This window comes from Denticeps clupeoides, chromosome 18, assembly GCF_900700375.1.
Source record: "Denticeps clupeoides chromosome 18, fDenClu1.1, whole genome shotgun sequence".
In the NCBI taxonomy this organism is placed as follows: Eukaryota; Metazoa; Chordata; class Actinopteri; order Clupeiformes; family Denticipitidae; genus Denticeps; species Denticeps clupeoides.
The window spans coordinates 672241-688486 of NC_041724.1; the positions used below are offsets into that span (position 1 = coordinate 672241).

Consider the following 16246-nt stretch of genomic DNA (forward strand, 5'->3'; position numbering starts at 1 on the left):
TGGTTCCTGACAACTGCTAAACAAGGACATACCATGAAACAAACCAGAGGGTCACCACAGCCACCACCACCGTTACAACTACAGCTTCAGGGATCTTCAAATGGACCAGTATCATCATTATGGACACGTAATCTAGACCATGACACTGAATACATCCTGGACTTCTCCAACCCTACAACTGTAGGACTTATTATTATATCATATCCAACCCTGCACTGACACCATTTGCAGGCTCACTCTACCCTGGAAGGGGGTCCCTCTCTCTATCACTCCTTCTCAACGTTTCTTCCTTTCTTTTTTTCTCTCTCCTAGAGTTTTTTTGTGTGGAGTTTTTCCTTGTGTGCAGAAGGGTCAAGTGTGGGGGGTGTCAACTGTAGGGCCTGTCAAAGTCCATTGAGACGTACTGTATGTGATTTTGGGCTAAATAAGAAATAAATGTTGTTGTTGTTGTTGTTATGTTGGGGATGTTGGTCCCCAGGTTCAGTCCCAGGTTCGAACCCCGCTTACTACCATCGTGTCCCTGAGCCCTGAGTGTCTCCAGGGGGGACTGTCCCCGTCACTACTGACTGTAATTTGCTCTGGATAAGGGTGTCTGGTAAATGCTGTAAATGTAAAATCTTGTTGGTGAGCTGCTAGTGATGCTGCTGTGGCCAGCAGGTAAAATACGGTAAACAGGGTAAATGTATATTTAAAGAGATGCACACTCAGAATATAGGCACACCTGGAACGCCCTTCACACTGCAAGGTCAGAACAAAGTGTTGGTACCAAGGCAGCTTTTGATGCTTCTGTCCAGATACGTTTGTTATCCTGGAGGCTTTATCTAAAATCGGCTTTATTGGGTTTTCCATTACGAGCTGCGTCCCCCGGTCCCTCTCAGCGTGGGTACAGGAATCAATCCCACTCCGCTCGGCTCAGTCCCCCGCTGGAACACCACACTGCACCCACGAGTTCGTGGAACTTCAGACGGATGAACCCACAAATAAAAAGATCAATAAACGATTCACCGGAGTGGCTGGTTTCTGCTCCCATCTTCCATTTCTTGCTCTCCAGTGACGTGGTAACTGGTTAAAGATGATTGGTTAGTAGCTATAGGCAAATGCTTCATTATAACGCCTTTTAATTTGTGTACGTGTTACATGCAAAATGACTACTCTTATCAATAATCAATACAGATCATGATTGCATGTGCCTGATTCATTCATCAGAGCACAATCTGGAACTGGAACATTTGTAAGACTTTCCGATTGATTCGGTTTACGGGATCAGTTTTGAAGGGATCATTTGGCCAAAGAAAAAGATGCGATTTCGCCTGGGAACTGGAACCTTTATGGCGGAATATACAGTAGAGGCCAAAAGTTTAGTAGCCTAGTGGGTAACACACTCGCTTATGAAGCAGAAGACCAAGGTTCAAGTCCTGCTTACTACCATCGTGTCCCTGAGCAAGACACTTAACCCAGAGTGTCTCCAGGGGGGGGACTGTCCCTGTAACTACTGATTGTAAGACGCTCTGGATAAGGGCGTCTGGTAAATACTGTAAATGTAAAGGTAAGTTTGGACACCTTCTCATTCAACGTGTTTTCTTTATCTTCATGACCATTTACGTTGGTAGATTCTCACTGAAGGCATCAAAACTATGAATGAACACATGTGGAGTTCTGTACTTAACAAAAAAAGGTGAAATAAGTGAAAACATGTTTTATATTCTAGTTTCTTTGCTCTGATTACTGCTTCGCATTCTCTCGATGAGCTTCAAGAGGTCGTCACCTGAAATGCTTCTCCAACAGTCTTGAAGGAGTTCCCAGAGGTGTTTAGCACTTGTTGGTCCAGCTCACCCCAAACCATCTGGACTGGGTTCAGGTCCGGTGACTGTGGAGGTCAGGTCTCCACTTTATGTTAAGTACAGAACTCCACACGTGTTCATTCATAGTTTTGATGCCTTCAGTGAGAATCTACCAACGTAAATGGTCACGAAAATAAAGAAAACACATTGATTGAGAAGGTGTCCAGACTTTAGGTCTGTACTGTGTGTGTGTGTGTGTGTGTGTATATATATATATATATATATATATATATATACACACACACGAGTTAATAAGGACCCGAGTCGCCCTGCCTCACCTGGTGAACACAGGTACTGCAACGGAGTCTGTTTATTTAACCGATTAGGATCATGCCGACGCGCCTGCCGGAGACGATTTGAATAAACATGAATATTTGCTCTGTCGCTGTAACGGAATTATTTGGTATTGAGAGGGAGTGGTGATATTATTTGCAGCGGGTGTTCGAGCGCAGCAGTTACCAGGCAGCCGCTTGCTTGTCTTGTCTGGGGAGGGGATTGCGGCTTTGGGTACTAATGCTGCGTTCCCACGGCAGGCGCGTAGCAGACGGGGTTCTTCATGTCAGGTAATGAGCTGTGAGATGTCTCGCGCTCCCTCGCTTTTATAAAACACACTCTTTAATGTCCGGCTTTTTAGATCAGCAGATTTACTTAATTTGGCTGAACTATTCATGAGTTAGGTGGCCGCAGACTTCAAACAAGTCACGTATTTGGAAGTCGAGAAAGCACTCGGAGCGTGAAAACCTCCACCGGGGACAACGGCGGAGCCCCCTGTGAAGTGCAAATTCATCACAAGAACCACTCTGAACGTCTGGAAAAATTTGGGGGGATCTTTTGAACAAGAGACGACCGCGACTTTCCGTACCGAGTTTGACCGACTGCGTGTTTGTCCATTTGGTTCAAGTAGTAGGATGATTCTAAGAAAATTGACCTTTGACCTTTGATCTCCCCCGATGAAGAGTGTTTAGGCCGCTGGGACACATTTATTGGAATGTTTGTAGTATTTGTGCGTTGAGAAATCCATTTGCGAAACTGGACTGATTCTTTTTCTGCTCTATTTGGCAGCAGGTTTACTCCTCTTGCTTGCATGTTTTATTTGGGGTAGCTGCAGAACACGCGTTCCTGTTTAAACATTAAACCGCTGCCGGAGCGACGGCGGAGATGTGGCGGATGGACGGTGAATTACGGTGGGAACGCAGCTCTGCTTCGTATCGCTATTCCACCGTTTCACCTACTCGGTCACATACACAGTCATACACGGTGTGATATGCAGTGAAATGCTTCTAGCGACTGCGACAAATATTGCAAACAACCAAATATTACACTTTTATGTCTTTAACATTAAACATAAAATATATGTAACAGCAAAGTATAAAAAGTGAAAAAATTTGTGCAAGAGTAAAAAAAAGAGTAAAGAGATTATGGGGGGGGGTTGAGTCCAGAGTGATTGAAAGTGAAAGTGCTGGAGTGTATTGGAGTTGGAGGAATCCTGAAGTACAGGGATCAGCGCGTCTTAAGGAGGCGGCTTTGACGGAGAAATCCCGCGGCAGGAAACCAGGCCGCCTGCCGCCTCCTGGGACGTTGGGTGATCATGTGATAAAAAACATGTCCGCTTTCCCGCAGCGATGAAACAATCAAAACCTGAGCTGTTCTCACCGCAGTATAACACGAGCTAACTAAGCTGAAAGGTCCGGTTCTTATTTATCTGGAATATCTGGAATGGTGCAAATAGTAAACCTGAACCGTGGTGTGTGGACCTCAGTGAGACAAACCGCTTTGTTAAAAGTTTTTCAGAAGTCTCGCTGGCTTCTCCATGGAGATTCAGATCGTACCATCTCAGGCCGGCCCCTTTCATTAGCGCCTGATCCCAAACGAGTCAATCCGCTATCTGCCACCGTCCCCGAGTCCCGGGAATGGCGATAAGTGGCCCTAAGATATCATACAATTAAGAGATGAAAGTCTGAGCGCCACCGACATCATTAAAGCTGCCGGCAGCAGCGCGGGCCCCGGCTAATGAAGCTATGCATTGTGGGACTGGAGATCCCAGTCTAGCCGGGATCAAGAGGTAAGTGTTGATTGCTGGATTCACACGCTCTCCCACAATGCACTTCGGTACGGCGATTATGCCATCACCTCCGCGCGGGGTGTTCTGACGTCACTGAGAATCCGTTAATCCGTTAAATCAGGGCCGGAATTGGTAAATTAACAGATAATTACGCTCGTTAGCTTCCGTTTCCTCTCCGCCGTTTCTTTCCTCCTCCGGGTGATCCTGGCGTCGATGTTCCTTTAAGGCCGCTGTAATTGGTCCGTTAGCCGTTGTGGGTCGTAATATAAATTTCCCGGCCTGTCCCGCAGAGAGGCTCCTCTCCCGACGGCTTTACGGCGGCGCCGCACCGCGCGGTGTCCCTAATGCATCTCCTCTCTTGCCAATGAACAAAGACGAATAAACAAATCAAGGCGCGACGGATTGATTGGCCGATGCCGCTGCACCCTCCACAGCTTATCTCATTCCAGGCTCTCCCTGGAACCCCATAAACCCCATAAACTACACGCAGCAGCACTTACTGCAGCATTTATGAATGGAACGGTGATAATTCTGTATTTTTTAAAAATCTTTTTTTTTAGTCGTTTGTCATTGTATTACAACACAAGTACTTTCAGAAGTTTAATACTTCTAGTTTTGTCGGATTTGTATGTTTTGGTGTGTGCTACTCACATATCAGCCAACTCTCTAACAGTGACATTTAAATTCAATGGAATTTTGGCCAATGTGCAAAAAATGATATATTTTGCGCAACGTTAATTAAAACAGAGCTCCTGGCATCTAAGAAAACCTGATTATGCGTTTTTTGGGGGGGAAGACAGATTAAGCGATCCTAAGTGCCACTAAACACCAGTTCGGGAGTCTCTGGCGTTCGATATTGTCTGCAGAAGGCACCGGTATTCCTGCCAGGATCGTATTTTTTGCCGTTTCCCCGCCTCCACATTAGCACAAGCTCAGCTGAGCGTGATGTTGATGTCTCGGCTGTTCGCTGCTCGGCCTCTGCGCCTCCACGCCCTGTTGATTTGACGGAGTGGAGGGCCGGCGAGAAGCCTGGCCTGAAGGTCACCGCCGGCGCCGGGCTCCATCAAGACGAACCGTGGGCTTCTCCCTCCGGGTCCCACCCTCCCACCGGTAATCGCCGTGCATTTGTCCACTTCCTGACCCAGGAAACACTACCAAATAAACATCTAAATAAAAAAGCCGCTTTTTTGACCCGGGTCACGGCTCATGGGCCGGCACCGTTGTTTAACGAGAACCCCCCCCCCATGTTCCGCCTTCGTCCCTCATGTGTGCGTAATTGGTTAAGGCACCCCGGGAAAACAAGGCTTTCCGCGCTGCCCGTGTCATGGTTACCAGATCGGGGCTGTAATTAGCGCGAGTGCGGAGGCGGGAAAATGAGACGTTTTATTACGGGAGCCGGGCAGCTGCAGCTAGAACAATCGGGGACCATCAGCAGCACCGATTGTCCGGGCTGCCGAGGGACGGCCTCAGCCTACCGGGAACAGCCGTTGACACAGACCTTTGAGATGTGAAGCGCATTCGTTGGCCCGGGTCCTTATTAGCGCTAATTGCCGGCGTGGCCGCCCCAGGCAGGTCTGGATGCAAATGCACGTTTGTTGTGGGAATTCGTTAATTGTCACCTTTTGGACCTCATTGGAGCAGCCGTTGCAGCTAACCGAGGTAAGTATATGGCCGGTATGATGCATTTCTGCTTTATTCTGAGCAGTAAAGTTGGACCTGTAGATGTAGACTTCAGTTTAAAGACTTTGTCCTACTTAGTACAATAGTACAAGGAAATTGAGGTCCTGCCCACCACCACCCGATGCAGAGTGTGCAAAACGAGTGGAAGGGATGGGTGGGGTAGCATGCTGGTGTGAATTGCATTATAACGCACTGTAGAAGCATCATAGCAGATGCAGTGTGCATGTTTGCAGTTTATGAGTTTATGGGTGCTATTGCCTGGTTGTAAGGCTGTAAAATTGGGTGAAAAATTGCTTTGGCCAGCCATTAAAAATACAAAAGGGAATCGAGCTCAAGTGCATGTCCGCATGACCAGCCACTGCTGGCCAAGGGAGTGTAGATGCACAGCTAATGAGCAAGTAATATAGAATGTGAATAGGAGTGCATTTTCCCCCATTCTCAAGAAGCCCAGAACAGCTTTGAACCTTAAAATAAATTAATAAATGAATTATTGAAGAAAAAAAAAAGATAAAATCCAAAATGTATAGGGTTTATGGCGTTTTATTGCTTCTGGGAGTTGTAAGAACCAGGATCACGTTAATCTCCCTCATTTTGGAGAAAATATTGCGCCGTGTTTCCAACGCATCTGATATGATTATGAATATATGAAGAAGCGACGGGACTTTTATTTTCTTTTTTTTCTTGTGTGCCCGGCTGCTCTAGACCCCACCGGAGCCGAGCCGTAGCTCCAAATGAAGAGGTCAGGACCATGTTTTGCGGCAGATAGGATCTCAGGCCGTAGTTTTCTCCGGTCGGCGCACGGTGGTTTAATGAAGAGGCTGCCGTGCAGATAATGCTTTCCATCCTGACATTCAAAACAGGATTACCGCCGGCTTTATATTATCCAGGAACAAATAGTTTAAGTGCACAAAGCGCCGGCGTTTTTTCCAGCAGCAGCCCGGCCGGCTTTACCGCGAGTGTTGGACCACCACGTCCAAATTAAACTACATCGTGCTGCTGCTCATTAGCCCGCCGGTCTTTCCCCCATAAATCCCGCATTTATTAAATATTCAAAGCCTGCGGTCCGAGGTGAAATACCGAGGCGACCAGAATCAAACATAGATCTATGGACACGTGATGGACACGTTCTTAATGCATGACGAGGTGTTGGTGGAAGCCACCCCTCTGTGGCCTGCAGAGTACAGCAGCCGCATGGAAGCACGGCCATCGCCGGCCCTGCTGCCCCCGGGGTGCGTGAAACGAGGGGAAATTGCAGTCTTGGCGAGGGCCGGGCGGTAATGAAGGGACGTGGGTGGGTTCCGTTGTGAGGCCTGCACGCCACGTTCCTGTTCGGGTGCACGTCGTTGTGCACTATGAATACTTTTGTCCTCTGACGTGTATCAGTGCTTAGCTGTGAAAAACCTTTGCATTTTACAATTACGGCTTTTACCAGACGCCCTTATCCAGAGCGACTTTCAACCAGTAGTTACAGGGACAGTCCCCCCCTGGAGACACTCAGGGTTAAGTGTCTTGCTCAGGGACACGATGGTAGTAAGTGGGGTTTGAACCCGGGTCTTCTGGTTCGTAGGCGAGTGTGTTACCCGCTAGGCTACTACCACCCAGTAGTTACAGGGACAGTCCCCCCTGGAGACACTCAGGGTTAAGTGTCTTGCTCAGGGACACGATGGTAGTAAGTGGGATTTGAACCTGGGTCTTCTGGTTCGTAGGCGAGTGTTTTACCTGCTAGGCTACTTGCACCCATTAAAGAAACAGAGCAAAACAGAGCAGATGCGCAGCGTCCGGGAGGAGGAGGCGGCATCTTCTCCCGGCCGACCCGGCGAAGCCGCGCGCCGCCCTCTGTACTCTTAAGACCCACAAAGCATAAAATAACGCGCCCCTCCCCAGCTCTGGCTGCTCCTAATTCACATGGTAATTTCCTCTCTGCCGCAACACCCCGCCGGTGAGCCGAGGCTATTAACCACAAAGCGTCGGGGAATCTTGCCGAATCTGCTCAAGTGATTTGCGGCTCTGCTTGACTCGTATATAATGTTCCCTTTTCTATGCCTCGCTCACCATTTCTTACACACACACACACACCGTAATGTCGTATCTGCGTGTTCTTCTCATTACGGTCGCGTTTTGGTCTGTTGCAGAAGGTGTTCGGAACATGAGCCTGGACTCCAGCCCGATGGCGATGCCGATGTCCGACCCCAGCGCCTGGGCCACCGCCATGAACAACCTGGGAATGGCTCCCATGGGAATGACGGGCCAGGCCTTAATGTCAGGTACGTCCCCCGGCAGGCCGTGCAGGGACCGAGTCTGGAGACGCGTCTCCTCCGTGATTCCGCCGCCGCCGCGTTAATGCCCGAGTTAAGCTGAGATTTATGGCCCAGAGAAGTGTGTGGGCGAACGCAGAATGGCTGCTGTGTGTGTGTGTGTGTGTGTGTGAGTGTATTATGTCGGGCAGCATCCCAGGCAGCCCCCCCTTTCCTCTCCCATGACTTGCCGACGTCGGCCACTTTCCCGCGCTGACTCAGGACCACGCCGATACGAGTCTATTCCCAGCCGGGGGAGGTTTCGAACCCGCTCCATTCTATTTTAATAAGCAGGTAGGTGGCCACAGCTGCACCGCATGGTGTCATAGATCTGACACACACACGCACACACACACACTCACACACTGGCCAAGTGAAGACTAGTGCCCACGCGTGGGGGGGGCGACACTAATCCCTGACCGCACCCACTCGAACTGCCGTTGAAACGGCCTCTTCGGCGTACGACAGGCGTGGGAAAGGGGGCTCGGAGGATTGATGGACCCCTGACGCGGCGGCGGCGGCGAAATAAATATTAAATGAAACACAACCAGGCGCTTTCCAGCGGCGCAGCGCACGTCGGGTTTTCCTCTCTGTTTTTCCTTTTCCGCCATCCATCACGCTAATGTTAGTGTTGGTCGAGCCGCTGCCGCTGTCCCATCTGCGGTGATTAATGTCGCCGCGGCGCCGCGTTTTCCGCCCTTCCTTTCTTATTAAAACGACTTCGCCGCACTCACTATAACTCACCACCGCGGCGGGGTTTAAACGCGCGCTTCCGTCAACGCATCTGCCGGACTGGCCGAGTCTCCAGGCCGAGCGAAGTCGTCGAAGGTCCCCGTGGGATGGGACGCCGAGCGGCTTCTTTCTTCCGGGAGCCCCTTGATCGCTGAGCCGTGAGCAGGGCCGAGCCTCGTAAACGTCACATGACTGATTTCCCCTGGGAGGGACGAGCCAGCCAATCATGTCCCTCCCACGACCTACTTCCTGTCCTCGGGGCCGCGTGACGATGGCTGGAGCGATAATGGCTTCCACAATACAATGAACCCACAAATCAATAAAAAAAAGTGAAGTGATTGTCACTTGTGATACACAGCAGCACAGTACACGGTGCACACAGTGAAATTTGTCCTCTGTATTTAACCATCACCCTGAGTGAGCAGTGGGCGGCCATGACAGGCGCCCGGGGAGCAGTGTGTGGGGACGTTACTTTGGCGGATCGGGATTCGAACCGGCAACCTTCCGATTACGGGGCCGCTTCCTTAACCGCTAGGTCACCACAGCAATGTATAGTTTATGTATAGTTTTTATATTAATCGCAACCAACTTTTGAATACAGTGTCATTACCATCGAATCACTACCACTGGTCACGTACGAGGTCGTTACTAGAAAGTAAAGTTTTAGCGCGTTTGATGGATGTTTGTGGATCGGCCAGTGTGGTTTACTCACCTGTCCTTGTCTGGGGTCGTGTGGAGGAAGGCGTGGCAGCTGCCCCGGGATTGGCCATTTTCCCCTCATTAATCACCGGAGGGAGCAGCTGTTCACCCCCCCCCGGTCCCCACGCCGGCGATAAAGCCCAACTTTTCCCTGCAACTTAATTACTGACCTGGCGATGCTGCCTCAGCGTTCTGCTGCGCGGCGGAAATTATGACAAATAATCTTCATCTCCACCTCGCGTGCACGTGCGTCGTCTTTATTCATCTCTGCGTGCAAAAATACACACACACACACACACACACACACACACACACACACACACACACACACACACACACACGAACTGGGCGGATCATGGTGGATATCAATCCTCTGGATGGTTTGGATGGTTTGCAGCCCGGTATTGCTTTTTAAAATAAATCTAAACTTTCCAGTGGCGTGGGGAGCCAAGGTTCCACCAGAGATAAGCGTTCCTCTCCTCTCCTGCAGCCTCTCATCCATTAAAATTACGGCAAAAAAAAAACCCCCACTCCATTAGAGCGTCCTGCACTCTGCCGGTATTTATAATTCATGGCTAATGGCTGACCTCCTTCGCCGGTGGAGTCTGCAGGATGTCCAGAGGTGTGTTAACACCGCGCTCATTTTTCAATATTGTCCTAACAGCACGGTCACATTTGGCTGGTGTAGTGGATCTCTGGCTCGGCTACGGTCCCAGGGCTCTCACTTCTACACAGGAACATACACGCCTTCCACTAACTACCGCAAACACTAACATGCAGAACAGTGAGCAATGCACCAATATGAAACCATCATTACAGATATACACCGAGTATTCAGTGTAAACAACGGTCCAACAGGAACACTTCAGGTGTTCTGGTGATATATTTCACATTCAGCACAGAGGGAGTGTTTGCTGGTGTTGCCATTACATGTATTACATCTTCTGGGTTCCAGAAATAACCAGATCTAGTCTCTAGTTATTTGTATGTTTAAAAATTTAAAAAGGGGAGGAGCCTGTATGCATGATTGACAGCTCTCAAACAACATGTCCTCATTCTGGACTATTTTAACCCCCTCCTGTCTATATGTGACATGTCCAGGTGTATCACAGTGTCCGTCTCCGTTTCCCTCCGTTCACTACACTGCTAACACCACGCCCACTACCAACACCAACATTCAGGTTATCAGGCGCTTTAATTCCAGCGAACGTGACCACACCCACTACCAACACCAACATGCAGGTTATCAGGCGCTTTAATTCCAGAGAACGTGACCACGCCCACTACCAACACCTACATGCAGGTTATCAGGCGCTTTAATTCCAGTGAACGTGACCACGCCCACTACCAACACCAACATGCAGGTTATCAGGCGCTTTACTTCCTAGTGAACGTGACCACGCCCACTACCAACACCAACATGCAGGTTATCAGGCGCTTTACTTCCTAGTGAATGTGACCACGCCCACTACCAACACCAACATGCACGTTATCAGGCGCTTTAATTCCAGTAAACGTGACCACACCCACTACCAACACCAACATGCAGGTTATCAGGCGCTTTAATTCCAGTAAACGTGACCACACCCACTACCAACACCAACATGCAGGTTATCAGGCGCTTTAATTCTAGTGAACGTGACCACGCCCACTACCAACACCAACATGCAGGTTATCAGGCGCTTTAATTCCAGTAAACGTGACCACGCCCACTACCAACACCAACATGCAGGTTATCACGCGCTTTAATTCCAGTCAACGTGACCACGCCCACTACCAACACCAACATGCAGGTTATCAGGCGCTTTAATTCTAGTGAACGTGACCACGCCCACTACCAACACCAACATGCAGGTTATCAGGCGCTTTAATTCCAGTCAACGTGACCACGCCCACTACCAACACCAACATGCAGGTTATCACGCGCTTTAATTCCAGTCAACGTGACCACGCCCACTACCAACACCAACATGCAGGTTATCACGCGCTTTAATTCCAGTCAACGTGACCACGCCCACTACCAACACCAACATGCAGGTTATCAGGCGCTTTAATTCCAGCGAATGTGACCACGCCCACTACCAACAGCAACATGCAACATGTTGGGTGTGACACACACCACATGCTACAGCCTTTGTTGTTTTAGAACATTAATATGGTTGGTTGTGGTCCCTTCCTAGATGCTCTGTGAATCTTCCAGCACCTGAGTGTCTGACCCATTTCTCCTTCTCCTACACCTGAGTGTAGAGGACAAGGCTGACCCAGATTTTAGTTATGTTCTCATTTCTTACAGCAACAAGGTTCTCCCCACGTTCCCCCGCGTCAGAGACGCAGCCCCTCTGGAATGCACAGATAATATTAGCATTACATTTATTTGTCTTTCACATTGTTGCTATAATGCTTTTTAGCCTGGACTGTTATACTACGAAGGACAGGGGCTTTGGGACGGTCACCAATCCAAACGGATCAGCCCTTGACCATCCAGCCAGCTGTATAAATGGGTCTTTTTTTCCAGAACATTTGTCAAATTTCTGCCTGCGCACACTTCGCTTTTCATGAAGCCGCAGCACCCTGCCCCCCTCCTGGCATCCCCAGTGGCCACACCCACCTCTGCCACGTGCACCGTGAATCGGGCCGTTGTTCCCGGCCGGGCACTTTGCAGGCACTGAAGCTTTCGGGACGCTTTATTTTTTTTGTTCTAACGGGGAGCTTGGCGCTGAGCTCAGCAGAAAACCGCCGAATGTGAAGCCAGGCTGGCCCTCGAGTTTGGCGGCGAGAGCGGTGCCATAAATCCGCTTCACATCTGTTTTCTATAGCGGCCAAATAAAAGGCGGCGTAACTTTACAGTAGCATTTGTCACGGTTGTGTTCAAACCAAATAAAGGTGTGATGGTGAAAATGTGTGATCTTCACCTTATGCACGTGTCTAGGACGAAAAAAGACAACATGCTTGTATGCAAATTGTACACTTTGACTTTTTCCAAACGTTCAAATGATAAAGAAAATGACAAAGTAGCTGTTACAAACCATTTATAAATGCTTCATATAAAACTTCCCATAACTTTGGTGTTACATGGAGTACACTGTTGAACACTTGAACTTGTGTTTTATAGAATCAGACGGTTTTCTATTCATTTCTTACCTAGTAAAAAAAAAAAAAAAGAACACAGTATTGTTACAAAACGTTAATCAAGGTTCTAGCCATGATAGAATATTATGAATAATAATAATAGAGTGAAATAGTTGGTGTTAAAGGAGTTTGGTCTATTACCAAGGAATTATTACCTAGGAATTAAAGGGGTGGTAGTAGCCTAGTGGTTAAGACGCTCGCCTGTGAACCAGAAGACCCAGGTTCAAATCCCACTTACTACCACACTTAACCTTAAGTTGCTCCGGGGGGACTGTTACCGAACTACTGAGGTGCCTGACAGGGGATGTGGCCTGGCTGATGCGCTTGATGAAAGTGATTGTCACATGTGATACACAGCAGCACAGCACACGATGCACACAGTGAAATTTGTCCTCTGTATTTAACCCATCACCCTGAGTGAGCAGTGGGCGGCCATGACAGGCGCCCGGGGAGCAGTGTGTGGGGACGGTGCTTTGCTCAGTGGCACCTCAGTGGCACCTTGGCGGATCGGGATTCGAACCGGCAACCTTCTGATTACGGGGCCGCTTCCTTAACCGCTAGGGCCAGCACTGCCCCACTGATGGTAATGTTGCTAAACTCTCCGGTTCCATTATAAGCTACGCAATTGAACGAATCTTAACGTCTAATACAAAATGTCCATTTATGCGAATATCACCGGTTAGTTCAGCAGTAGGCAGCACAGCAAACAGTCCTCCTTTAGGCGTGGCCTGAGCGTTGGTGTAAGCGCTCGTGCAAGCAGTCCGTAAGCGCCGGCGTAGGGTTGTCCTGGTCAAAAACCCTTTGCCCTTCCGGGTCAAACACCTACCAACAACCTAGAGTTTGGTACCTTTATACCTGAATAGGTGCATGCGCCACCCGGTGTTCCACCCTGGATGTTACAACCGTTAACAACACGACATTTGGCTTCTACAGTTGGGTTGAGTTGGTTTCTGAAGAATAAATTTTTTCATGATATGAAATATGAGCTGTGGATCTCGTCACACGGGCCACGCGGCCTGATTAACCGCGGCATGGAGGCGTCGGCGCGGCGGAAGTCGGGGCGACTGCGGGGGCTGCAGCTCGGCTGTGAAACGCCAGGTGAACGCCGCGGATGCCTGACTGCCTCCGGCGGGGGGGCGGGGACTCGTGTAATGAGAGCAGATGACCCTCTTCGGAGCACTGATGTCATTGATTTGTTGTTTGGATTCTGATTAGGGCCGGCGATTCGAGGGCTAAGGCAAGATGTGTGGAGCGCGGCAGAAGCAGCAGCAGCTCGCGCGGCGCCGTGAATGCATAAACAGTTCCTCCCTGCATCTCTGTCTCTTACACACACACACACACACACACTCTCTTCTCACTCTTCCTCTAGCTGCACTGGACTGATTGTGATTTAAAGGACGAGTCTCTCCTCCACGTACGGCCCGTTGTACAATCCGGGCGTGGTTTCACGTTCTCCTGCTAGGATTCCTTGGCACCGTCTGTACCGGATCGTTGAGCTTTGTAAGACAGAACATACTAAAAAGGTGGTGCTACATGTGCATATATGTTTTAATATAATGAAAATTAAATATGTATACATATAAAATAAATGCTCTTTGGATCGGACCTTCGCGGCTTATTAGAGAATACCCAGAGTGCCCTGCATGTTCCTGAATCGGGCTGCAGAAAAATGCACTCCTGCACTGAGAACCATAACTTCTCCACGTCCAGGATGTTGCAGGACTTAAGGATGCGGTTCGAACAATAACACGAACACGCGCAATCCCGTGTAACGTAGAAAACCTCAGCACAGGCGTGGAACAGGGTGTTCAGAAGCGACCAGGTCTCTGTGCAGCAGAACGGCCTTTTGGGGAGACTTGTGGTCAGCAGACGAGCTTTTTAATCCGCTATCCCAGCTCGAAGCGGACAAATCCTGTCCTGCTGTTCCTGTCCTCCCTGAGCCGGACCCGCCGCTCTTTGTTGTTCCGGGAGAAACCGGAGCCTCGCGGCGAGGAGAAAATGGTGCTGCAGGTTTAGATGCAGGTTCCATGCCGCCCGCTGTGATGATGGGACGTTCTCAGATCTGTTCGCATTGCTGACGTCGCATCTAATTCTCTTTATCGTTTAAATAAGCTGCTTACTTGCTGCTTTGATGTTGCATGTTGGCTTCAGTCCAGTTGACCGCGCTGCTGTTCATTTCTCTCTTTTATTTTATTGTATTTTACACGTAGTTTTACGTTTTATCTATAAAATCAAATGACTAATTTACTGCGTTTTTATGGGATCCACACATGGTGCAGTTAAGGAAGCGGCCCCGTAATGAGAAGGTTGCCGGTTCGAATCCCAATCCGCCAAGGTGCCACTGAGGTCCCCTTGATGAAGGTCCCGTCCCCACACGCTGCTCCCCGGGCGCCTGTCATGGCTGCCCGCTGCTCACTCAGGGTGATGGTTAAATGCAGAGGACAAATTTCACTGTGCGCGCAGTGTGCTGTGCTGCTTTATTTACTCGGTCCTGTACTGGAACTGGTCATTTTTTTACTTTATTCTAATAAAGACGTGTTCGCTGGTATGTCCCCGCAGGCTCTCTCTTGCCTGGTGGCCCTCGGTGACGTTCTCCCCTGCACTCCGCCCACGCCTCTTCCTTCCGCTCCGCTTTGCCGGAAGATTCCAGGGAATAAGGATCCGTAAATAATTTCCGCGCTGTGAGTCACGGCCGGCGAGCGAGATGGGGCTTAAATGGAAAGTAACGTCCACCTTGATCGACGCGGATCTTCCTCTGGCTCACCTGAAAGGCGCGTTTTGGGGTGTTCCGGGAAAGCCATGAATAAATATGCACACGCCCCGTTCAGGCGGGCCGCGGCACCCGGAAACCCGCGTCCTCTCCGACCAGAGAGCCGCTTGAATAATTCATCAGCCCTGTGCCCATTACCACGGCGCCCGGGTACAGACTGTACCGAGGGGCACCGAGTCGCACCTGCCGGCGCCAAGTCACATGAAAGGCCGTCGTACACACACACGGCGAGAGCTCCTGACTTGTAGATGCCAGAGGCCGGCTTCACCCAGACAGACATGACGTTTTTTAAGACGTATTTAAAGCACTGGCCTCCTCTGATCTGAGATCAGCAGGCGGGCCTTCGCCTCGCCCCCGACGCCCTGCCCCTCCGGCAGCTCGGAGCTGATAGCTGATCCCCGGTCAGATAAATCCTGCTCTCCGCGACCCCGCATCCTCCGCTCTGCTGCGGGCGGCGTCGATTCTTTAATCTCCACCGAGCCGGACCCCGCCGGACCCCGCCGGACCCCGCCTATCCTCCGTCTGCATCAGCTGCGCCGCGTCGGAATGCAGGGATGGAATTTCGAAGTTGGCCGGAGCCCCTGGGTGCTGCTGTGCTGCAGTGGAATTCTAATATGACGGCGTCTCTCACTTCCACATCACTCGCTCCATCTGGCGCCGCCATCGTTGGGGCAGTGGTGGCCCACCAGCAAGGGTTAAATACAGAGGACACGTTTCACCGTGTCACCGTGTGCTGTGCTGCAGTGATTCACCATGACAATCACATTCCACTCTGGAATTCCGGTGGCTGCGCCACGAGAGGCGGGCAGAGGCGCCACGGGGTCGCCCGCTCGTAACTTCCTGACGCGGTTATTTCTGTTTATTTCGGGGTTCATTTTCTCTGCTGTGAGACGTGCGTGTCTGTGTCCTCCACATCAATGGCTGTAAATGAAAGAATCTGTGGACTTGAAACCCGTTCACGTGGGCTGTGTGTGTTTTAGCAGAAGCCAGCGGTGTGTGTGTGTGTGTGTGTGTGTGTTTTCTGTGGGCAAAGGCCAGC

General features: G+C 50.0%; 1 protein-coding gene across 8 annotated transcripts in view; it reads left to right on the plus strand.

The window, feature by feature from the left end:
- Positions 1-16246, plus strand: part of enox2 (ecto-NOX disulfide-thiol exchanger 2) — a 180980-nt gene that overhangs the window by 128171 nt on the left and 36563 nt on the right. For 7 of the 8 annotated variants that reach the window (XM_028960941.1, XM_028960945.1, XM_028960946.1 and 4 more), the window contains one exon: positions 7716-7847. In XM_028960941.1, coding sequence (XP_028816774.1) covers positions 7716-7847 — 132 coding nt within the window. Of the gene's footprint in view, positions 1-2353; positions 2405-7715; positions 7848-16246 lie in introns of those variants that run through there. The other variant, XM_028960949.1, reaches the window with a different exon arrangement.